The sequence below is a fragment of the Tasmannia lanceolata genome, unplaced genomic scaffold (assembly GCF_043159265.1).
Source record: "Tasmannia lanceolata isolate RefF3 unplaced genomic scaffold, GAP_Taslan_0.1 ptg000008l, whole genome shotgun sequence".
NCBI classification, from domain to species: Eukaryota; Viridiplantae; Streptophyta; class Magnoliopsida; order Canellales; family Winteraceae; genus Tasmannia; species Tasmannia lanceolata.
In genome coordinates, this window is record NW_027518685.1 from 33,926,504 (window position 1) to 33,950,004 (window position 23,501).

At 41.1% G+C, this 23,501-nt stretch overlaps 1 protein-coding gene across 2 annotated transcripts; it reads right to left on the minus strand.

Annotated features, from left to right (window-relative positions):
* Window positions 1-725: 725 nt before the first annotated feature.
* On the minus strand, window positions 726-21,284 carry LOC143883579 (guanine nucleotide-binding protein subunit gamma 1-like). Of its 2 annotated transcripts, XM_077386923.1 has the most exons (5): window positions 21,150-21,284; window positions 20,542-20,868; window positions 1,269-1,321; window positions 1,099-1,143; window positions 726-992 (listed from the first exon to the last, which is right to left on the minus strand). In XM_077386923.1, the coding sequence occupies exons 2-5, from the start codon at window positions 20,677-20,679 to the stop codon at window positions 908-910; spliced, it is 321 nt and encodes a 106-aa protein (XP_077243038.1). In that variant the 5' UTR covers window positions 20,680-20,868; window positions 21,150-21,284; the 3' UTR covers window positions 726-907. The 2 variants fall into 2 exon arrangements, with proteins under 2 accessions (XP_077243038.1, XP_077243037.1); XM_077386922.1 differs by lacking the exon at window positions 21,150-21,284 and having other exon boundaries at window positions 20,542-21,143.
* Between the last annotated feature and the right edge of the window lie 2,217 nt (window positions 21,285-23,501).

Here is a 23,501-nt window from a genome sequence, read left to right on the forward strand (position 1 = left end):
AATTTTGGCCCGAAATTTCGGGAAAACGAAATTTCGATAGAAATTTTGTAATGTTTCGATTTAACCCAATTTCGATTTCGTTCTCGACCGAAACCCGAAATTTCGGATTTCGGTCGAAATTTAAAACCTTGCTAGTGACTACTAATAAATAAATAATAAGATAAAAAATAATAATAACTAAGAAAATAATAAAAATGAAAATCAGAATTCATATAATATTAATAATTATTAATCATTAGAACATATTAATTAATATTAATAATTATTAATAGACGCACCAATGACTCGGGTTTTTATGGAGATCACAGGAAGAATGACTGAGGAAGTTGAAGACTCACAGTACTCGGCTAGACACAAGCAGATATTACTGATTCAACCGAGACCACGGCCACGACACTCAACTTAAAAGGCCTTTTTTTCCTAAGTTCGCATTGAGAGTTGTATATATGGCTGCAAATTTATATCTTTTACCAATTAATTTCTTGATTTAATTTGGTTTATTTACGGTAACACTGGTTGATTATGTGGTTATGCTTTGCTTATATTCTCATTGGATGAGCTCTGCCTCTCCATTTCATAGATCAAACATTATGATTACAGTTCCTCTGTGAAGGCAACGACTTGAAGAGAAAATGAGTGATTGAACAGTTATTTTTTAATGTATTTGTTTGGGGATGAAAGAAGACAGAGAGAGAGAGAGGCTTTTTTTTGTGGATGCACCATCATATGGGGTCTCCCCAAAGCAGGATTAATTTCACATTTTGAATTTTCAATGACCTGAAACAATTGGAGCTTTCTGATACATTTTTTTTGCTTATATAATTAATAAGAAGAAGTCTAAAGAAAACATTCCTCGAATCCTCCGGATACAAATGGAAAAGGATGGAGCTTGGACCTGTGAAGGAAATCAGAGAATCCAGCATCTGCAATTTCGCGACTCTTGGGGCCCTTCGAACCATCGATCCCAGGAGGGATTTGCTGGGCCATTTGTTCTGTCACAAGCGCAGAAAGAAATAATTTGCATTTGTTAGGAAAAAAGATTATGATGTCCACATTGAAAATTTGAAATATACAAGAGAATAAGGAGATGTTTATTACACTGGGAGTAGCGGGTCTGGTCTGTATTCGACTTTAAGCAGCAATCTGGTGACACAAATTGAAATTCAGTCCCTGCATATGTCTATATTGTATGTATAGCTGTAATGAATCTCAAGTCATTTAGACAAGAAAAAGTTATGGTAAGCTCCACAAAATTTTAGTCTACGTACTCCTGACATGCGGCTGAGACCTTCTCTGTTTTCTCAAGCTCTTCCAGCTCCTCCTGCATGCACGTTTTACAGAGTTGTGAGTCAAGTAAATTATAGAATGGAGCAACACTAAAAGAAAATGGTTAAACAATTAGAAATGGAAGTTAAGATGGCTGGAAAAAAAGGAACGTTAAGATGTCTGTTTTAAAGCAGCCTTTGCCTGTGTAGAAGACAGTAAGGACATTCTCACCTGCACACAGTTGTGCTATTTATTCTTTTTTGAGAAATAACGATTTTATTCAAACGCAACTGCAATACAGCAAGGGGACAAAGCGTCCCACAAACCGATTACTTGCACCTCCTAAAACTCCCTCCATCCAGATACACCCAACCACAGTCTGACTCCAACCCCAGCTCAACCTCCCTGTTCAAGACCCGATTAACTATTTAACTGTGCATCCTTCCACCGGTAGGTTCTGAAAAACCACTATCTCAACCCATAGTTACCGGATTCACCATCCGCCCTCCGATCCGCGATCCGGGGTCGCACGATCCGAAACGTGGTTCACTAACGACCCGGATCGCCAAAAATGACGAACCACGGCGACCCGCGGGAGAGAAAGAGAGAGAGATGCATATAGACTAGAAGAGAGATGGAGAGAGCTACAAAGTTTATATATTTTGGGTTGAATTGGAACTAGAGCTTTATTTGAAAAAAAATATGTAGGGCATACATGAGGTTTTTTTATTTTTTTATTAAATGGATGTAGTATGGACTATGGAAGGATATTCATATATTCCAACGGGAACTTTCTTTTTGAAAAAATATGTATGACATACACGAGGTTTTTATATTTTGTGTATTAAATGTGTGTAGTGTGTACTATGGAATGACATTCTTGTAAAAATATATGAAAATATATATATATATATATATATATATATATATATATATATATATATATATGAGAGAACATTTCCTACACACTTGTGTAGGTAAGTTACCTACACACTACCTTAAAATACAATGGGGGTCCACATTGTTTGGGTGATCCAAACCATTCATTTGAATGGTCCTCACATAGATAGGGTGTCCACAAAAAATCAGATCCATAGGATCATCCCAACCATTCAAACTATGGAGGCAAAAAATGGACTAATTTGTGAAGGTTTATGCACGTCCATTTTACCTCCACAAATCGTAGGGTTGGGATGATCCTATGGATCTGATTTTTTGTGGACACCCTATCTATGTGAGGACTATTCAAATGAATTGTTTGGATCACCCAAACAATGTGGGCCCCCCACTGTATTTTAAGGTAGTGTGTAGGTAACTTACCTACACAAGTGTGTAGGAAATGTTCTCTATATATATATATATATATATATATATATATATATAGAGAGAGAGAGAGAGAGAGAGAGAGAGAGAACGGTTCCTACACACATGTGTAGATAAGTTATCTACACACTAGCTTAAAATACAGTGGGGGCCACATTATTTGGGTGATCCAAACCATTCATTTTTAAGGCCCTCACATAGATAGGGTGTCCACAAAAAATCAGATCCATAGGATCATCCTAACCATTCGAACTGTGGAGGCAAAAAATGGACTAATTTGTGAAGGTTTAAAGACATCCATTTTACCTCTACAAATCGTAGGGTTGGGATGATCCTATGGATCTGATTTTTTGTAGACACCCTATCTATGTGAGGGCCTTTAAAATGGATGGCTTGGATCACTCAAACAATGTGGGCCCCCACTGTATTTTAAGCTAGTGTGTAGAGAACTCTCTACACATATGTGTAGGAACCATTTTCTCATATATATGCCCTCCATTGAGGGCCAATCAAATGAATGGTTTGGATCACCCAAACAATACGTCCTCCATTGTATTTTAAGCTAGTGTGTAGATAACTTATCTACACGTGTGTAGAAACCGTTTTCTCATATATATATATATATATATATATATATATATATATATATATATATACCCTCATCGTACCGCGTACCGGAACGAACCGCCTTCCAGGTAACCTCAACCTTCTCTGCCCCGTCCTTGGCTAGTTTGTCAGCGAGCTTGTTCGGTGACTTTTTCTTATGTCTGAACTCTGGTTGGATAGAACTGCAGATATTGGTATCTCATAAATGATTTCCCCAACTTCCAAGGAACTGCCACCTTGTTAGAAGCCCATTGCGGCGTCACCTTCATTGATTAAGGGACCGGACATGACTCCCACAAACCGTTTCAGAGCCCGTAGAAGGGCTTTCTACTCTGCTTCATTCACATCAAATGGTGCCACATGTCCAGAGAAGGAAACATGTTTCCATTGTTGTCTCAGAAAAGACACCCTATACCGGACCGGTGGTGGTGGGCTCCATCTTAGCCTTGCCCAATTCCTTAGAATATATGCCATAAAATTTTACCTTGTGTTGCCCAAGACACAAGGTCAATTTTGACCTCGATTACTATTCTTTCCACTTTCCTTTTTTTATCTTCAAAATTTTGATTATTTCTTTCTTTCCATAAGTGCCAAATAATTGCGTAAGGTGTAGCCTCCAAAGGGTCTGCCCCGTCTTTCCAAAATGGTCCCTATTCCAAAATAGGATAGTCTTCTTGATGGACCGGTGAAAGACCCAACTTATTTCAAAGCTTTCTAATATAGCTTTCCAAATCAGATGAGCAAGAGAACAATGTAACAAGAAATGATCTAGCAACTCTTCGTCCTTCTTGCAGAGACTACACCCGGCTTGCCATATGCATACATCTTTAGAGCCCATCATATGTAAAAATATGCTTCTTGACTACCATCCAAGTGAAGACAATCCCCAAGGGCGGTGCCAAAGATTTTCAAATGACAATCACCCATGGGGGTGCCAAAGATTTTCAAATGCTAGAATACTCGTACCAATCCACTCTCTTCTTGAATTAACAAGTTAAAGAAAGATCGAACAGAAAATGAGCCTAAGGTGTTAGGGGTCTACACTCAATAATCAGGATTCGACAACGAACAGTAATGGGACCCCAAGGAGACCTAGAAGATGGGTAAAATTCTGTATCTCACTGTCCACCACCACCACCATAAATCCCCCCTTCTATGTATTCACTTGCTCTTGCCTCTCTATTGGTTGATAGACTGAAAATGTCCGGAAATGCATGGCACACAAATGTGCAAACGTAATTCACTATGAAAACATGTGAAGCTTAGATAGATATATCAATCACAACTATATCTATAACTATTCGACCACACACACATCTAAAGTAAGTTACTTCAGGCTTCGAGCTCTGATACATTTATGTTGGTTAAATTGACAATCAGTTCTGAGCGAGGCAATATAAGCAGTCGCTTGTGACAAAGGTGCCACCATCTAATAACAACCCATTTTAATTAAATAATAGTGACAGACAGATCTACTCTAGAAGATCACATGTGTGAAATCAACTGGTTGCAATGAGTACGAGTGACGGAGGTGCTTTCATATACAAACAAGTGAACAACCTTTTATATTTTCAAAGACTGATGAATAGACTGGTCTACTAGTCTACTGTCATCAAGAAACAAGCAGAAAGAACACACAGGGAGAGGAAGAAGAAAATGCAGGTGGAGAATAGAAAGAAAAAAAGTGGATAAAAGAGAACATTGTGATAGTTTGCATTCTTCTCCTACCATTTCCTACCTAACTGTACCCCTTCAACTCGCGATTTGCAATGGTAACTGCTAGGTGGAACTTCTTCATTAGCGACTTCAGCATCCTTTTAATCCCAAGGAAGAGGAAACCTTTGCTTTAAATAACCAGCACTTTTGTCAGATTCCAAAGAGGAGCACAACAATAGAATTGATAACAATTATTCCATTGCTAACAAAGAACCAAGAATACAGGCTGGAGACAAGTATTTTGATAGTCATAAAACTGAGAGAAAGCGATTCATTTGCAAATTGGACTGTGTGGGGAAACATATGGTCATAAAGCAGGTGAGAGGAAAGGAAGGGAAAGCCGGGCAAAGGGAAGGTTAACCGGAACTAGGATGGATGCGTGGTGGTAAGGCCAACTTGGGAGATGCGATGGAGAAACTAGAGGCTAGGCTAGTGTCACGGGGCCATTTCGTCCAGCGCCTTGGTCTATCAATATAATAAGTAGTAGTAGTAGGGACGCAGTTGGTATTTCGAGCCATCAATATCATGTAAATTCTACTGGGGTAGTAGCACCTTTGGTGGGCACTGCCTTTGGTGGGCACTGCTGGCTAAGTGAGTAGGTTGCTAAAGCTCTTCACCCTAATAGCTAGCTTGGCCACGAGTGGTGCATTGTTAGTGCATATCGTAGCAGGGATTCCATTCTAGTCAACGGGTAATTGGGGCCCCTTAGGAGTCGTTTGACCCTCACAACCTTGCTAGGCTTGCTTGTCGTGAGACAACTCAAGTGCCGCACGAACCTCTCTCCCAAACCAAAAGTCTATGACAGCTAGTATCAGAGCCGCAGTTCTTGTTCGCAGTAGAAGCAAGCCACCCACATGATGGGGAAAACGGGGTGACGCAGTACCCAGCTACTTCTTGCAGAGTCAAGTCGGGTTCACGTAGAACCTCACTCTGTCGAAGAACCGACACCAGTACCAAGGTTTTAAATCTCGGTTTCGGTTTTGGTCATCAGCGAAACCGAAACGTTTCGGTTTCGGTACAAAATTTCGGACGAAATCTTGTAAAAATTGGAATTTTGTACTTCACCGAAATTTCCGAAACGTTTCACCGAAACGAAACGTTTAGGCCGAAATTTCGAAATTTCGGCCGAAATTTTGTACGTTTCCGAAACTATGTGCATTTCATTTCGTTTTCTGCCGAAACAAAACGTCTCGGCCGAAATTTAAAACCATGACCAGTACCTCCACTAAGGAACGACTTACAGGAATCGAAGAAAGATTAACAGAGGAAGAGCAACAGCAGTTCAACTACGCCAAGATGGCTGAAAGCATTGGTGAAGAGACTAGAGGCACGATAGAGAGTCTACAGTCGCAGGTTGAGAATCTCACTGGCTAAGTGAATCTACTCATGAGGACCCTCAGTAACGGCATAGGGGGGCACAAAGATGGAAACGAACCCAAATGTTTCACAGGTGCCCGCGATGAGAAGAAACAACAAAACTTCTTGTTCGACATGAAGCAATTCTTTCGGGCGACAAGCCTTGATGAAGATAGCAAAGTCATTACTGACAGTATGTACCTCAACGACGACGCCAAACTATAGTGGCGAACCCGCTATGAAGATATTGAAGCGGGACGATGCACTATCAATGGTTGAGAAGACCTTAAGCAAGAACTCAAAGCACACTTTATACCCGAGAATGTAGAGTTTCTTGCCCGAAAGAACCAAAGGCGCCTCCAGCAAACAGGGATGATTAGAGATTACGTGAAATAGTTTCCAGCTCTCATGCTCGATATAAAGAGCATGTCAGAGGAGGATAAACTCTTTCAATTCCTACAAGGACAAACCCTGGGCTCAGTCAAAGCTTCAGAGAAGGGGAGTTTAGAATCTTGGAGAAGCAATGACCGCAGCAGAAAAACTACTAGATCGACTGGGGTATGATGCCTCTAATAAGAGAAAGGACACAACTGGCATGCCTCCCAACTACATGAACTAGCCTTCCAACAGCTTCAAGGGGAAGAACCAGGGCCAATGGAGCGCTAGGAGGCCTTATCCCAGGGAAGGACCAAGAAGTTACAATGCGGCATCTAGCCCTTCTAGACCACCATCATCCCCATGTTTCATATGCAAAGGGAACCATTGGGTAAGATTATGCCCAAAGAGACAAGCTCTCAATGCTCTTTTAGCCATGACGTCTTCACCTCAGGATCAAAATGAAGGAGAGGAGAACAGGGAAGATGAGGGTGAAGTAGAACCCAAGATGACTGCCCTAAGCCTGTATAGCGCTATCAAGGGACAAAACACCAAGAACATTCCCTCCAAGGGCTTGGGTGCGCTGACATGCATCAATGGGAAGATGACTCGAGCTATGATCGACACACGTGCCACTAACAACTTTGTCTCTGAGAGGGAGGTAAGAAGTCTCGAGTTAAAGCTCGAGAAATATGGCAGCAAGTTGAAGGTGGTAAACACGTCCTGTCGCTGGTTCGACGAAGGATGTGCCTATCAAGATTGGGGCATGGTCTGAAACGATCAATCTCATAGCAGCACCCTAGGATGACTTTCATGTTATATTGGGTATAGAATTCCTGAATCAGGCCAAAGTGGCACCAATGCCCTACCTCAATTCTTTGCGCATGTTTGGAGAGAAGGCCCCTTGCTTGGTCTTTGTGGCTAGACAAGAGAAGCAAGGCGTGGAGCACTTATCAGCCCTTCAGCTGAAGGGGGCCTTAAGAGAGGGAAAGTCACTTTCTTGGTAACGTTGAACATGAGAGAGGCAATGGTGGGGGAGAGTTCCATTCCTAGAAGCATTCGACAAGTCCTGGATGAATATGCAGATGTCATGCCCAAGAAACTGCCCAAAGCATTGCCACCGAGGAGGGTAGTAGTGGACCACAAGATTGAGTTGGAACCTGATAGCATACCACCAGCTCGTGCCCCTAATAGAATGGCTCATCCCAAGTTAACAGAACTCGGGAGGCAACTGGATGAACTTCTTGAAGCGGGATTTCTCCGACCCTCAAAAGCACCCTATGGTGCCCCTGTGCTGTTTCAGAAGAAGCACAACGGTAGCCTCAGGCTGTGCGTCGACTACCGAGCCCTCAACAAGCTAACTATTAATAACAAATATCCCATCCCCCTGATTGTGGATTTGTTCGACCAATTGGGAAGAGCAACGTGATTTTCTAAGCTAGACTTATGGTCTGGCTATTACCAAGTGCGGATTGCCGAGGGAGATGAGCCTAAAACAACTTGTGTGACAAGATACGGCGCATTCGAATTTTTGGTGATGCCATTTGGCCTTACCAATGCCCTTGCAACTTTTTGCACCTTGATGAACGGGTTGTTCCATGACTTTCTAGACAAGTTTGTGGTAGTGTATCTTGATGATATCGTGGTGTACAACAACACCTTTGAAGGACATGTTGGGCAGTTGAGAAAAGTTCCTGATGTATTCTGAAGCAACCAACTCTATGTGAAACTGGAGAAGTGTTCCTTTGCTCAAGAACGAGTTATTTTTCTCAGTCATGAAGTTTGTGGGGGAGAAATTCCAATGGACAGCGAGAAAATTCGTGCTATTGAAGACTGGCAAGTCCCAACCAAGGTGGGTCAACTTAGATCTTTTCTTGGGCTTGTGAACTATTATCGGAGATTCATATCTGGATATTCTAGTCGAACCTCACCTTTGACAGATCAACTGAAGAAGGGCCGCCCTTGGTCATGGTCCGAAAAGTGCAACAAAGCCTTTAAAGACTTGAAGAGTGTTGTAATGGAGGAACCAATGTTGCAATTGCCAAACCATGCCTTACCCTTTGAGGTCCAGACAGATGCCTCTGATTCCTATTGGGGGCGTACTCATGCAGGACGGGCACCCTATTGCTTACGAAAGCTGCAAATTCAATGATACTGAACGAAGGTACATGGTGCAGGAAAAAGGAGATGACAGCTATAGTGCACTGCTTGCGGGTCTGGAGACACTACCTCTTTGGCTCCAAATTTGTCGTCAAGACAGACAATGTGACCACAAGTTATTTCCATACCCAAAGAAAACTATCACAAAAATAGGCTCGTTGGCAAACCTTCTTGGCAGAATTCGACATGGAACTTGAGTACAAGCCAGGCCGATCTAATCAAGTGGCAGACGCCCTAAGCCGAAAGACAAAGTTGGCCACGATGAAACTAGAAGAACAAGCCTCTGTGTGCCAATTAAAAACCAACCCGCATGACCACATTCGTGAAGGTCTTGAGAAAGACTCCTTTGCCCAAGCCTTAATGCCACTTGTGAAGGAAGGAAAAAACGCGAAGTTTCTGGTCCAAGAGGGCCTCCTAGTCACAAAGCGAAGTCGATTGTACATTCCACGCACAGAAGACCTCAGGGAGAAGCTTTTTAGGAAATGCCATGATACGTTGTGCGCAGGGCCACCCGAGATTCACCGCACCCTCACCTTGTTGGAACGCAACTATTACTAGCCTAGAATGAGGAACGATGAGGACGAATACGTCCGAACATGCCTCACAACCAGCATGATAAGGTGGAAAAAGATAAGCATTGGGACTCTTGGACCCATTGCTAGTGTCGAAAGGGCCTTGGGAGAGTGTCTCCCTTGACTTTATTGTTAATCTACCTAAGGTGGGAGAGCTTGGCTCCATCTTAGTGGTTGTTGATAGATTCTCCAAGTATGCAACCTTCATTCCAGCACCCCAGCATTGCAGTGCAGAAGAGGCAGCTAGGCTATTCTTTAGTCATGTTATGAAGTATTCGGGAGTGCCTCAAAACATTGTCAGTGATAGAGACTCAAGGTTTACGGGCTGCTTATGGTAGGGGTGCAACTCGGGTCGGGTTGAGGCCAACTTGACCCAACCCGAAGAACCCATTTTTCCAACCCAACCTGAGTTCCAACCCAGCAAGGTTCAACCAGACCCAACCCGAGTTACAATTTCCTCAACCCGACCCAACCCGACCGGACCCAATTTCCATATTGAATCCATATCATCTATAGCTCTTTCATCTAAATTTACAGAAAGAACAAGGAATACCATTCTGTGTGAAAAACTGTTGTCGACATGGTGTGAGAAAGTTGCAAGGGGTTAATGACTACTTCTACATAAGTTATCTATGATTTTCTATGTAAGTTATCTATGATTTTTTCATCTAAACTACCGTATAGATGTTTAAAATCACACAATGATTTAGTGTTTGAGAAAAATCCACATACCAAACCCAAAAATGAAAAAAAAAACAGACAATGAAAAAATTAATGACTTAGAAAGTTAGAAACAAAGAGAAAAGGAAAAAATTTCGCAGAGAGAGCTTTACTTACAAAGGAAAGGTGATCAGATGATGAAGGATTGAAGAAGATGAAGCCGTGGAGTTGGGGTTTCATGGAGTTGAAGGAAAGAAGAAAACAATTTTGGGTTTCTAGGGTTTCAAACTTTTAGGAAAGACAGAGAGGCCAGAGAGATAGAGGAGGAGGAGGAGGAGGTGAAGCCCGAAGCAGTGCTGCCGTGGAGACGTGGAGCGGTGGAGTTAGGGTTTAATGGATTTAGGAAAGAAGAAAACGGTTTTTAGGGTTTCAGTTTCAACTTTTAAGAAAGAGTAGCTGAGAGGGATTTTGATTTTTTAACCTTGCGTGAATGACTGAATTCACGAGTGAGTTGTGTTGACTTTCCCAAAAGGCCACAAGTTAAAAAAACTCATAATATGTGCAAAAATTAGTCAGGTTACAATTCGGGTCGGGTTGCCTGGTACCCCAACCCAACCAGAATTTAAATCGGGTTATAAATTCTGAACCCGACCCGAAAACATTCAACCCAACCCGCCCAAGAATCGGGTTGAACCCGACCCAAGTTGCACCCCTAGCTTATGGACTGAAGTTTTTAAGTTGCTGGGGACAAAACTAAACTTCTCTACCAGTCTACACCCTCAAACCGATGGATAGACGGAAAGAATCAATGCCCTCCTTGAAGAGTATCCTAGACACTTCGTTATTGCCAATCAAGGGAATTGGGTCCACTTACTCGATGTGGCCCAGTTTTGCTACAATATGCAAAGGAGTTCTGCATCCAACCAGAGCCCATTCGAGCTGGCTACAGGTCGGCAACCTTCTACGTCTCATTCCATCGCGGCCAGCTATACAGGGAGCAGTCCCCCTGCCAATCATATGACTAAAAAGTGGCACACAAATACAGATATCCCCAGAGCTTACTTGGAGAAAGCATCTAGAAGGATGAAGAAGTGGGCAGATCAAAATAGAAGGCCAGAGAACTTCAAAGTTGGAGACTTAGGGCATGTTTGGCAACACTTCTCATTCTCGCCTAAAGAATCGGGCGGAAACAGAGTGATGAGAAACTTTAGAAACGGTTATTTATCGCTTCAAGGAATCCTATTTTTTAGTCGAAAAAGTAGCAGAAATTTTAGAAATGGACCTTAGCGGGTCACGCAGCCGAACAAGATTTTTGAGATTTTTTTAGCTCTCGTCATTCTCCATCCCTGAAAAAGGGGAAAATGCGGTTATTTAATGGTTGCCGAACTCACCCTTAGTGTTGCTCATGCTCAACCCAATCCAACTCAAATTCGCCCACAAAGTACACAAAGGCTTGGTTCGCAAATATGAAGGCCACTCTTTCCTATCCTTGAACGAGTTGGAAAGTCTCCTTCCGAGTCCAACTCTCTTCCTGGCTGAAGATCCATCATGTTTCCATCCAAGTTAGTTGAAGCCATATAGAGCCGATAAAGAAGATAGCAGCAGGAACACATTAGTTCATGAGAAGTTGAGGGCATCATGGCTGAACACATCATGCCGCGGGAGAGTTCTCGACGGCCAACAACGTAGTACTTCGTGAAGTGGAAAGGCCTACCACAATCAGAAGCCAGCTGAGAACCCAAGGAAAAGATCCACCTCACGAAAGATGAAGCATGTGCCTACATGGACGCAATGTCAACGAGGGTGTTGACGTAATTGGGTGGGGGAGGGTCATGAGTTGATTCCTATTCATTTTTTAGCAGAAGCTCAACCCCCCGACCTGACCCAAGTTGCACCCCTAGACAGCAAGAGATAACCCAAGAACAACATGATAACACTCCCCCTCAAGTTGAAGGCAAATTGACTTCAAGTTGCAACGAAAAGAAGACAATCAAGGCATCATACCTCTCTCAGACATTTCATCAACACTTGGTGGGCACCTTGGATAAGAAGATAAAGGCCATGGAAGGCAAACAATATAGAAGAGAAAAAATACGGCAACAAGATAAGGGGTTATAGATCTAGGGTTTAGGACAAACAAGAAAAGAAGATGAGATTTTTTGTTTTTGAGATTGATGTCAAAGGAAAATGGGTTTTACAAAAGAGAGATTGAGGAGGAGTAATCACACACTGGAAGACTTGCGATTAAGAGACTTTATCGCATCCCGGAAGACTAGGCCAAGAAATAATAGCAGAAAGGTAATCGCACAAAGGAGGAGAGAAGTAATTGCATAAGAATGGATTGTGATTATTTAATCGCAAGAATTGATTAATCGCATGAGGTTTCAAGGCATGAGCAATCGCATGAGCAATCGCATGATGAGGATAGCCCCGTCCATGCGATTGTACATAATCGCAAGGTATAATCGTAAGATGGGAGAAGTATTAATCGCAAGGTTATTACGTGCAATTATTAATCGCAAGAACCTATTAGAATAATCGCAAGGGTTTTGGGTCATTGCACACCCAGGGCCTTGGATTATCACAAACCAAAAAGGAAGAGAGAAATGCGAGAGAGACGTAGGAAATAGGGTTTGCGCAAGAGAGAGGGAGCGTGCACACACAAACAAAGAGATTTGAGGGATAAAGAAAATAGGGGAGATAAAATACGACAGAGGAATGCACGAGAGAGATACGCTAGGGTTACAACAAAAATAGATTTGAGAGAGAGATACGCGCGCGCACGCGAGAGAGAGAGAGAGAGAGAGAGAGAGAGAGAGAGAGAGAGAGAGAGATGGCGTGGAGAGAAAGGATAGACTTTTCTTCTTTCACTAAGCATCTGCCCTTTGGCTCTAATACCATGTTAGAAATGGAGTTACGGTTAGAGGAAGAAGAAATGGAGTTACGGTTAGAGGAAGAAGAAAAGGAGTGGAAGAAAAGGAGTGAAGAAGATGGGAAGTCTCCACTAGGGAGCTCCTCATGTATACGATATATATATAGGCCCCAAATAGAGCAACAGTGTACAAAGACTACAATACCCTTTAATATAGAGGTAATGCCTAAACTACCCTTACAGTTATTCAACATGAATGAATTCTACAGCTTTGAATTTTTATGAAAACTCAAGCTGTCTTTGATTCCCATATTATGTTTAATCTACTTTGGGAATGTATGTTGCCACCTTTATTGAAATAAATCCCATATTCTTGCTCCTAGTTCTAAGAATGATTTGCAAATCCTAGGTTTGCACCAAATTGGTATTAAAGCTTAGAGCTCGGATCCCTTGTAGGGTTCCATCACTCAGTACTTAAAAACGCGGATGCGACGCAGAACACGGCCGAAGAAAATCCATGTCGACTCGGCGCGGTTGACGCAGCCAAGTCAGATGAGTCGTAATTTGTTGAATAAATAAAAAATATAAAAATAAAACCCCATTTAAGTAGGGCCCAACAAATGAATGGTTTAGATCATCTAACCATGTGGGAGCCCACTAATTTTTTGAAAAATATATGCAGGAAGACAGGAATACCTACAACTGCCTATGTTCCTTAATATACATTTAGGCCACGTTTCAATTGCAAGAAAAACATTTCTGGTGGGAAAATTTTGGTTTGGAAAATTTAGATAGTAATGATATACTCAATTTCCAGAATAATGATAAGATTATGATTAATTTTGAGGCATATTATCATAAATTGAAGGTCCATCCAAGTAAATGTTGAAATAGTTTTAGTTTAAGTTACGTTTTTTCAAGTGTTAAAAAAGTAAGAAAATTTAGAAATATTTTTTCTTTTCAAACTTTTCTAGAAAATTCATGCAATCCAAATTGGGCCTTGAATTTAAGGGAATGATATCAGCACAACCATGATTTAATAATTGCACAAATCCAGCTTGTCTTTTCTTTTTTAATTGACTTGTGGGAGTTTTTGGGAACTGTAATAACATTTGACACCTATTTAAATACTAAAAGACGAGATGAGTTAGTGAAAATATCAAACTAGGGTTGTGCTAATATCATTTCCCTAGATTTAAAATATCAATTGTTTAGATATTAACCGCTAAGCTATTAATCGTCTGATACTTTGGCTATGATATTCCCACTACCATTATTTAATAGACAAACCCACCTTGTCTTTTATTATTTAACCAGCTGTGAAAAGTTATTATTACAATTTCCAAGAAGCTCTCAAACGCCAATTTCCAAGAAGCTCTCGTGCACTGGGCTGCCCTTTTTTTTCTCAACTGCCAATTGATTATAGATTAAGACAAGCTTAGTTTGTGTTGAACAGTAGTGCAAGCAGCCTTTCAAAATAACGAAAAGAGAGGGGTTGTATCAATCAAATTAAAGGATTATATCCTTATCTGCATAGATGACTCTATAACTGCCAAACCAAGGCACATTTTATGGTGCAACTTAGTCATTTGTGAACAGCTGTATATAAAAAATTTCAAACAAGATGGGAAAGTAGAGAAGATGACAGAAGTAAAAGGGAGGCTGGAATTAACATTTCACTGCCATAACATTACGTGCCTCAAAAAAAAATTAAATAATGTCTTTTTTGGGGTAAGCGAAGTATTCACCCCTTTCTTTTACTTGGGGCACCCCTTTCTTTTACTCGGACTGCCCCTCTGTAGTGTATTTTTACACTAAAGGGGGCTGTCCCAAGTAAAAAAGAAGGGCAAATATATCATTTCCCTTTCTTCGTCGTTACTTTCAATAAGGGAAATAGGCTTTGAGTATGGGCATAATTGAACATCTTAGGTCATCTTATGCGTGTGGGTAGCTTTTAATTTTTTTAAAACAAAAATCAAATTATCATTTAGAGGAGAGAAAAAATAGGCCTACAGTTTTATTTGGCACCCCCCATCTTCTTCTTCATCGAGTTACGGTTTAGAGGAGTTTTCTGCTTACCTTGAAGGCTCTTGTTAATGGCAGAAGGTCTTTGCATGGGACACTTGCATGGGACACCAGAAGAGATAGAATTTCTTAACTACTTCAGGTATAAAATCTTTTCTTTTTTTCTTTTTTGAATGGTTAAAGATAAGATGGGATTTGTAGCGGTGTTTTAAAACTCGGCGTTGTTCTAAGCGGTATTTTAAACTCCGCTTCTTAGTGTTGAGCTTCTTAGTGTTGTTTTAGGCGGTGTTTTAAAACTCAGCGACTCGGCTCAGAACTCGACCGAGTCGACGCGATTTGTAGTGGCCACATCTTGAAGTCCCGGACTTGGCAACTCTTGGCCGAGCCTTGGCCATTTCACCGAGTCGGTGACTCCTAAACTCATAGACCATCCCATCTTATCTTCAACAATTCATAACTCAACTCAACTCAACTCAACAAAGCCTTTGTCCCAAACTAGTTGGGGTCCGCTAAATGAATCATTTAGAAAATTTTCATAAAGAAGGTGAAAGGAATCTAGCCGGCTCTAATCCTGGATGTACTTGGGTTCTTCTACGTGGATCATTTTCTTCCATTCTAATCTATCCAAGGGCAAGTTCTCTGTTATGTTCCTAGCTATCAAGTCTTTCCTCACTGTTTCTACCCAAGTTGTTTTCGGTTTGCCCCTACCTCTTTTTACTCCATCAATTTGGCACGAGTCGCCTCTTCTTACCAGAGCATTCAAAGGCCTACGTTGGATATGTCCAAATCATTTTAAGCGGTGCTCTCACATCTTCTCCTCAATTGGTGCCACCCCCACCTTTCTACAAATGTCCATTTTTAATTCTATCTAACCTTGTATGGCCGCACATCCATCTAAGCATTCACATCCCCGCTACACTCATCTTATGCACATGCTGCTTCTTGGTGGCCCAACATTCTGAGCCATACAGCATGGCCAGCCTCATAGTTGTTGTCTTATAAAACTTTCCCTTCAACTTGGTAGGAATTTTACTGTCGCACAGAACTCCTAAGGCAAGCTTCCACTTCAACCAACCTACTCTTATTGTATGGTTAAGATCCTTTCAATCTCTCCTTATGTAGAATTGAACCAAGATAGCGAAAGATATCCCTCTTAGGTAACTCCTATCCAGTCATATTTACTACATCCTCATCCCGCCTCCTTATATTACTAGTTGCACTCCATATACTCAGTCTTAGTCCTACTCAGTCCAAAACCTTTGAATTCCAAATTAGTTCTCCATAACTCTAACTTAGCATTTACTCCAGCTTTGGTTTCGTCGATTAATACTATGTCATCTGCAATACACCACAACACCTCATCCTGGATACTCTCCGTAAGCTCATCCATAACTAGCGTAAAAAGAAAAAGGTAAGGGCTTAGAGCTGATCCTTGGTGCAGTCTTATTGTAAGTCGAAACTCACTAGACGTGACATCCGTGGTTCTGCCACTAGTTACTGCTCCATCGTACATATCCTTAATCACATCAACATATTTAGTAGGCACTTTTTTCCTTTCAAGGACCCACCACATAACACTCCTGAGAACCCTATCATACGCTTTCTCCAAATCAATGAAAACCATATGAAAGTCCTTTTTTATTTTCTCTAAATCTCTCCATTAACCGCCTAATCAAGAAGATAGCTTCCATAGTCGATCGTCCGGACATGAAGCCAAATTGATTCTCTGACACCTTAGTTTCTTTTCTTAGTCTATTCTCAATTACCCTCTCCTAAAGCTTCATGGTGTGACACATTAGCTTAATTACCCAGTAATTGATGCAACTCTGAATACCCCTTTATTCTTATAAATAGGTACTAATGTACTCTTCCTCCACTCATCAGGCATCTTCTTAGTCTTCCAAATATTGTTAAATAATCTAGTTAACCAAGCCAAACCCACATCACCCAAGTATCTTCAAGTCTCAATAGGAATATCATCAGGCCCCCTAGCCTACGTAATTTCATATTTTTCATAGCTACTCTTACCTCTGATGTTCGGATTTTACGAACAAACATCCATTTTGTATCATCAAAAGCGTTATCAAGTTCTCCCAAATTTGCTACAGGTTATCCATTAAACAACTTATCGAAGTAACTTCTCCACCTCTATTTAACCTCGTTTTCTTTTACCAACAATCTTTGATTCTCGTCTTTGATGCATTTTATATGATTCAAGTCCATGCTCTTCCTTTCTCTCATCTTAGCAAGCTTGTAGACATCTTTTTAACCCTCTTTCGTCCTTAACATGTGGTACAAATCCTCATATGTCATGCCTCTTACTTCCCTTACTGCCTTCTTAGCTTCTTTTCTAGCCAATTTATACTTCTCAATGTTCTCCTCATTTCTACACTTATGCAAATATTTATAACACTCTCTTTTAGACCTAGTCGCTTTTTGGAACTCCTCGTTCTACCACCACATGTCTTTAGACAGCGGCCCACTTCCTCTAGATTCTCCAAGCACCTCTCTAGCCACTTTCCTGATCTTCAACGATTCATAAAATAAAATAAAAAGATGAGATTTTCAAGCAAAAATCATACCGGAAGCAGTTGAAAAATCCTATCTTTGCTGGTGTCCCGTGCAAAGACCTTCCGCCACTCGCAAGAGCCTTTAAGGTAAGCAGAAAACCCCTCTAAATCCTAACTTGACGAAGAAGAAGATGGGGGTGCCGAATAAAACTATAGGCCTGCTTTGTCTATGCTATAAATTTTTTTTAATGGTTTTGTCTATGCTATAAATGATAATCTGATTTGTGTTTTCAAAAAATTAAAAGTTGCCCACACGCATAAGATGATCTAAGCCGTTCAATTATGCCCATAATCAAAGCCCGTTTTCCTCATTGAAAGTAACAAAAAAAAGAGAAATGATATGTTTGCCCTTCTTTTTTACTTGAGACGACCCCCTTTAGTGTAAAAATACAGTAGAGGGGACAATCCGAGGAAAAGAAACGGGCGAATACATCACTTACCCAAAATAATACATTATTTAATTTTTTTGGTGGCAGTGAAATGTCAATTCCAGTCTCCCTTTTCGTTTTCTTAGCTTCTCTACTTTCTAATCTTGTTTGAAATTTTTTATGTACAGTTGTTCACAAATGACCCACGTCCAGCGTAAAATGTGCCTCGTTTTGGCTGATGTACATCATAGTTTTAAAACTCCCCTGGATCATCATGGACTCCCCCAGTGTCGACTCCCTTTTACCTTGGCCGTGTTTCGCATTTTGCCACCGTGTTCCACATTTTGTCCCACAGAGTGGATAAAAACTCCTTTAGACTCTCCAAAATTATGACAGTGTCAGCCGAGTACTCGACCGCGTAGTGCCGAGTCGACAAGGATTTTCTTTGGCAGCGTTCTGCGCAGCATCCGCATTTCGAAACACTACAAAAGACACATCTTACGTCTATGCTAGCAGCACACATAAATTGAACATGCCTACCCTATTAACACATGTAGCTAAGTTTTCCTATTCAATGATGTAGTGTGCTGGTTGAGTTCCATCTTACATCCATCAGGGAATCATCCTCTCATATATAACATGGGCAACCTTTGCTCTCATTTTGCAAAGACTTTCACTTGCACAGTTGCACTAACTAGGTTTACTTCATGTCGCTTTTCCATCTCTTTTCTCCAAAATCAGTTTTACAAGGTCCCCTTGTATCTTCATGCATTTTTCTCCTTTTAGTTTCATCAGTCCCATGCCCCATCTGAAGTCTTCTATCCCTTTCATGTGGAGTCAAGAAAGCAAGACTAAACCATCCTCAGAAAAATGCACAAATACGCCAGAAGTTATTAATATCAGTGATCAATATTAAACTTTACTGATACGGAAGCGGTAGGAATTAAACATGAGGATACATGATTAGCTGAATTTCAATATTTAGTCAATGAACTACATAATATCCGGTCGTCTCCGGATATACCCAACAGCAAGTTAGTGGCAGCAAACTCCACACAGTTAATCAGCCCTCATGAAAATCAACAACAGTACAAGTTCTCCATATCCAAGAAATAAAAGAAGCCACCCTTAGCCCACAATAAGGGTCCATAGAAAGACCGCGGCAGTGAAAAGGGAACAGCTAGGAAGAAAGTCATTGTCAGGATCAATGCTAAGAGGCAATTTTTGGGTCCAGTGGGGGACATGTATGTGAAGTCGAGCCAATTGATTTTGTAGATCATCATGCTACGACCCACATGGTCTTGAATCCATCCTGAACGGAACGGACGTCCCACATGTAAGACAAAGGACTACAAAAATTAAAGGTTTAGGTTTCGTGGCAGAGTCCTAAACGATGCTTGGTGGATCAAGGGTCTAGGATAATCCGGTTAACGTGTTCTCAATGGCATTTGGCTGGACTTATGATTCCCACATGGATCACCTTATGTGATCACAAACATGAGGAACAAGTGCGGTGTCCAATAAGAGTCTTTTAGGAAGTAGGATACCAGACCCTCTACTTTTAGCATTTTCCCAATGAAAAAACATGGCTCCAAATTAGAGGGTAAGATAGTCTCAAACCTAACCAAAAGCATCATTCACACATAAACATTCTCAAGAAAACCCTGCATTTGGATGAAAGCAAAAAAAAGTCCCACCTACAGCCTCACATCTGCAAGACTACAATGAAGTGTTCAAGAGTCCATACTCCATCCCTACCCGTTTGCCATAGAAGTACAAGATACCATCTGCCAAGCCAATGGAGTACATGTTATACGCTACAAATTATATATCTATCATCTGCATCACTCAAATCTGAGCTCTCCGAAACCCTAACAGTCACCAGATTCAATACAGCTACTCTACTAAGTCACCAATTGCTAAACTCTCTAGTGTACACATTCCATTAGCTGATTTTATCAGTTTACCAAGAGTATCACCCTTTGTAAAAACCCTAAAACAGAAAACTGCAATTCAACCATATGAAAAAACAAAGAGGAAAGTGTTCTTGAGCTATAGCACAGATAAGCTTATCTGAGCTATAGCACAAAAACACATGTGGCCCCACATTTTTGGGGGGATCCAAAGCATTCATTTGGAAGGCACTTCCATGGATAGGGTGTGTACCAAAAATCAGCCCTATAGGATCATCCTAACCCTGCCATTTGTGGAGGGAAAAAATGGGCAGAAACATGGACACACATTGTCTGTCCATTTCCCCCTCCACCTTTGATGGGGTTAGGATGATCCTACAAGGCTGATTTTTGGTACACAACCTATCCGTGGAAGGGCCTTCCAAATGAATGCTTTGGATCCCCCAAAAAATGTGGGGCCACGTGTTTTTGAGCTATAGCTCAGATAAGCTTATCTGAGCTATAGCTCAGGAACACTTTCCTCAAAAACAAAACCTAATACCCCTAAAAAAATCTAAAACAGTAATCCACAAACACAAAAATCTCCTCTATTCTCCTGGAATAAAACCGATCAAATAGGAATTCACATCAGAAGAGTATAGTACTCTTCATTGACTAGCATAACAAACACTATAAACAAGAGAATCCAAAACAGAACCATCAAAGCAGCTAAAATTAACAACAGAAAGTAGATGAGAAAATCTATTAAAAAAAGCTAACCTCTAAGAATCTGGTTTCCTGCTCCAATCGCTTCAATTCCGCGAGAATCCGATGCTTTCCTCGCGTATCAGCGGCCGTTACCGAAGGAATCTGAAGATCAACGGACGAAGACGATGATCCAGTCTCCACTGCCTGCATCTCGCCAGGCAAACCCTAACTCTCCCTTGTTTCTTTAATCGAATCAAGAAATACAAAATCAGATCACTTCTACGCCAATTTCACAACCACAAAAAGCCATTAACACAACCAAAAAAAGCTTCAAACAGTAATCCAAACCACTTTCCATCATCTTTCCATGAGAAATCCCTCCATGGCAGCAGAAAAACCCTAAAAAACGGAAACGGATATCAAAAGGTTGAGATGGAGCTTTTGATTATGCTTTTCCTATGTTTTCTGACGTTTTAACGGAGGCAAAAAGGTACAAGGATTTTTATTTCCGTTACGAGGGATGTGGTCTCTGATTCCCAGAAAGCCGACCTTTTTTTTTTTGTTCCCTTTTCTCACGAGAGAGGAAAAAACACAACAGAGTTTTTCGAAGTGGAAAGGAGGAGGGCTTTCGCCTCTGCCTTCTTCCTAGCTTTTCTCATTATAATAAGATGATATTTTACCCCTTGATTTGGTAAGTGCACTCCTTAATTTGGACTCTGATGACTGTTGGGGAAGTTATAGCCAATGAAGAAGTAAGGAATTATGGAGGAAGGTGGCTTCGTTTTTCTTTGATGCAGACGAGATCATTTTGCCAGTGGAGGCGCATGTTTTTTAGATGGCCCACACGTGTACACACCTTATAACTATGTTTTTTCATGACAATGTTGCCCTGACTGTTTAGAAAATGAAGTTAGAACCATCTTTTATGACAAGTCATGGTGGGTTTTTTTTATTTTTTTCTGTTAACACAGTTGTTCGGTCATTTCGGGTGCAACTTGGGTCCGATTTTGGCTCAGGTTGGGTTGGCATTTTCTCAGGTTGGGTTGGGTTAGGATTGAGGCCCTAGCAACCCAGCCTGAACCCGACCTCCATCCTCTAATTTTATCATGATTGTCTCATGATTATGTTTTTCTTTCTTGTATTTTTTTTGTTTGGCCCTAGATGAACCCGAACCCGACCCGACCCAACTTGATTCGGAGGCGGGTTGAGTTAGGGTTGTGATAGGGTGAAAATACGGCAGGGCCGTTAGATCCCGCCACGTGTCACCCTTACACCAAAAGAATCTAATTATGGTTAAGCAAGATACTAAGACATGACTGGGCCATGCGATCATGCCACGTGTCATCTCTCCGCCACTAAATAACTTCATCATCAAGATTATGGGCAAGATTACACAACAACGCCACGCACTCCTTCGAACCAGGGAGACAACCCAATCCAACGAAAAAAGGCTTTCTCTCTAAAATAATGAAGAAATCCATGTGGCGTCCCATGAAGAGAATCTGCATGCAAGATCGAAGTATAAATACACCATTAAGTCCCTGAGGAAAAGGAACCGAAAGAAAGGTAAAAACTACTCTCTGAAATCAAGTACCATCAAAGGAGGCCCTAAACTGTTATTAAGAGGGTTCAACCCCTAGTACGGGAGGGAAAAAGGTGTTGGACACCCTATCACCCTACCTCCAACCCACCCACTCAAATATCAGAGAAGAGAGAAAACAAACCGAACAATTGGCCCTGGTAAACCTGATTATACCTCAACTATTTCTTGTTGTTCATTATATTGTTGGTCCAGAATCTGACTTGAGTGTCGAAGTGGTCGTCCGGGACCTACCCAGGACCTCCCTGACCTCCTCGTTTGTGATTGCAGACCCCAGCGGCAGCTCTCTACCCACCACGCTATCACGAACCCGGATTCTGGCGCCATCAGGTTGACCATCCTCAACCTGAGACTCGGGTTGGGTCAGATTAGGGTTGAGGGAATGCTATCTCGGATTGCGTTAGGGTTGGCCTCAACCGACCCGACCCAACCCGAGTTGCACCCTTATGTTTGAATGGACGAAAAAAAATTCTTTTTGCAGTAGTAAATCCCAGCGTGGATTAACCTAATTTTTTATGAATTTCTTTCTAAAATTAAATTTTTCTTTATTTTCAAAGAAAATTGCAAGCCTACGGGAACCATGGAATTTTACAAATTCACTCAAAATAGTCGTTCTAAGTCAAAATGGTAGAAACATGTGGAATGGGTCAGATCTTCCGAACACCATTCTCTATTTTTCATTCTCTATAATAAAAACACATAAAAGACTTTGAGAGAAGGATAAATGAACTGTTTACACCCATTTTGGTATTTCTTGATTTTCTTCTGTAAACTGATTGCTTTTTCAAGAAAATAAAGTACATTCAGGAACCCTTAAATTCTATGATAAGGAAGGTGTTCACCCTATCATTTAGGGTAAGCTTTGTCGTACGTCTAAACATAGGACCAAGTTGCTAAATATGATCATCTCTATAACTTCATGCTTGTTGAATCAAACGTATTAGGGAATAAAATTACCCTGCAGAGTTTGTTGGTTGAGACCGAACCCTGGGTCGGGCTACTAGGCATGCCCCAGAGCCCCGGTAAATGGTATACCATCTACATTTGCTTCGTGGAATCCGTCAAGGTATTTGAGGTTGATTGTGAACTCGATTCTCGTTGTTTGCTAACATGGAATCTATTTTCACTGCCAACCTCCAAGTTACCATTTGGTTCAGTCGGGTTATCATTTTGCATAACCACAGTTGGGTCTTGTTGATTCGCCTTAAACAATCTTAATTGTTTGTCGGAATAGTTTTTTTTATTGTTATTATTATTTATTGTTGGAATAGTTAAGAAGCTAAATCTGTTGTGTTACCATCTAAGACAACTCATTGGACCAAGGCAGGAAGAGGATTCTTGAGGACAGATTGATGGAGATAAATACATTGGCAGAGAGTGGTTTGGCCTCGGCGGAGGATTATGAGCAACAAGGAAGATTAATTCAAGAGCA

What these genes read in the sequence shown, in the direction of transcription:
- LOC143883579 (XM_077386923.1), bottom strand. Translation starts at nt 20,679, where the DNA reads ATGCAGGCAGTGGAGACTGGATCATCGTCTTCGTCCGTTGATCTTCAG. An exon ending in GTCTCAGCCGCATGTCAGGA is followed by an intron (nt 1,144 to 1,268) that starts GTACGTAGACTA and finishes TTGTGTCACCAG; the next exon opens with ATTGCTGCTTAAAGTCGAAT. An exon ending in CCAGACCCGCTACTCCCAGT is followed by an intron (nt 993 to 1,098) that starts GTAATAAACATC and finishes CGCTTGTGACAG; the next exon opens with AACAAATGGCCCAGCAAATC.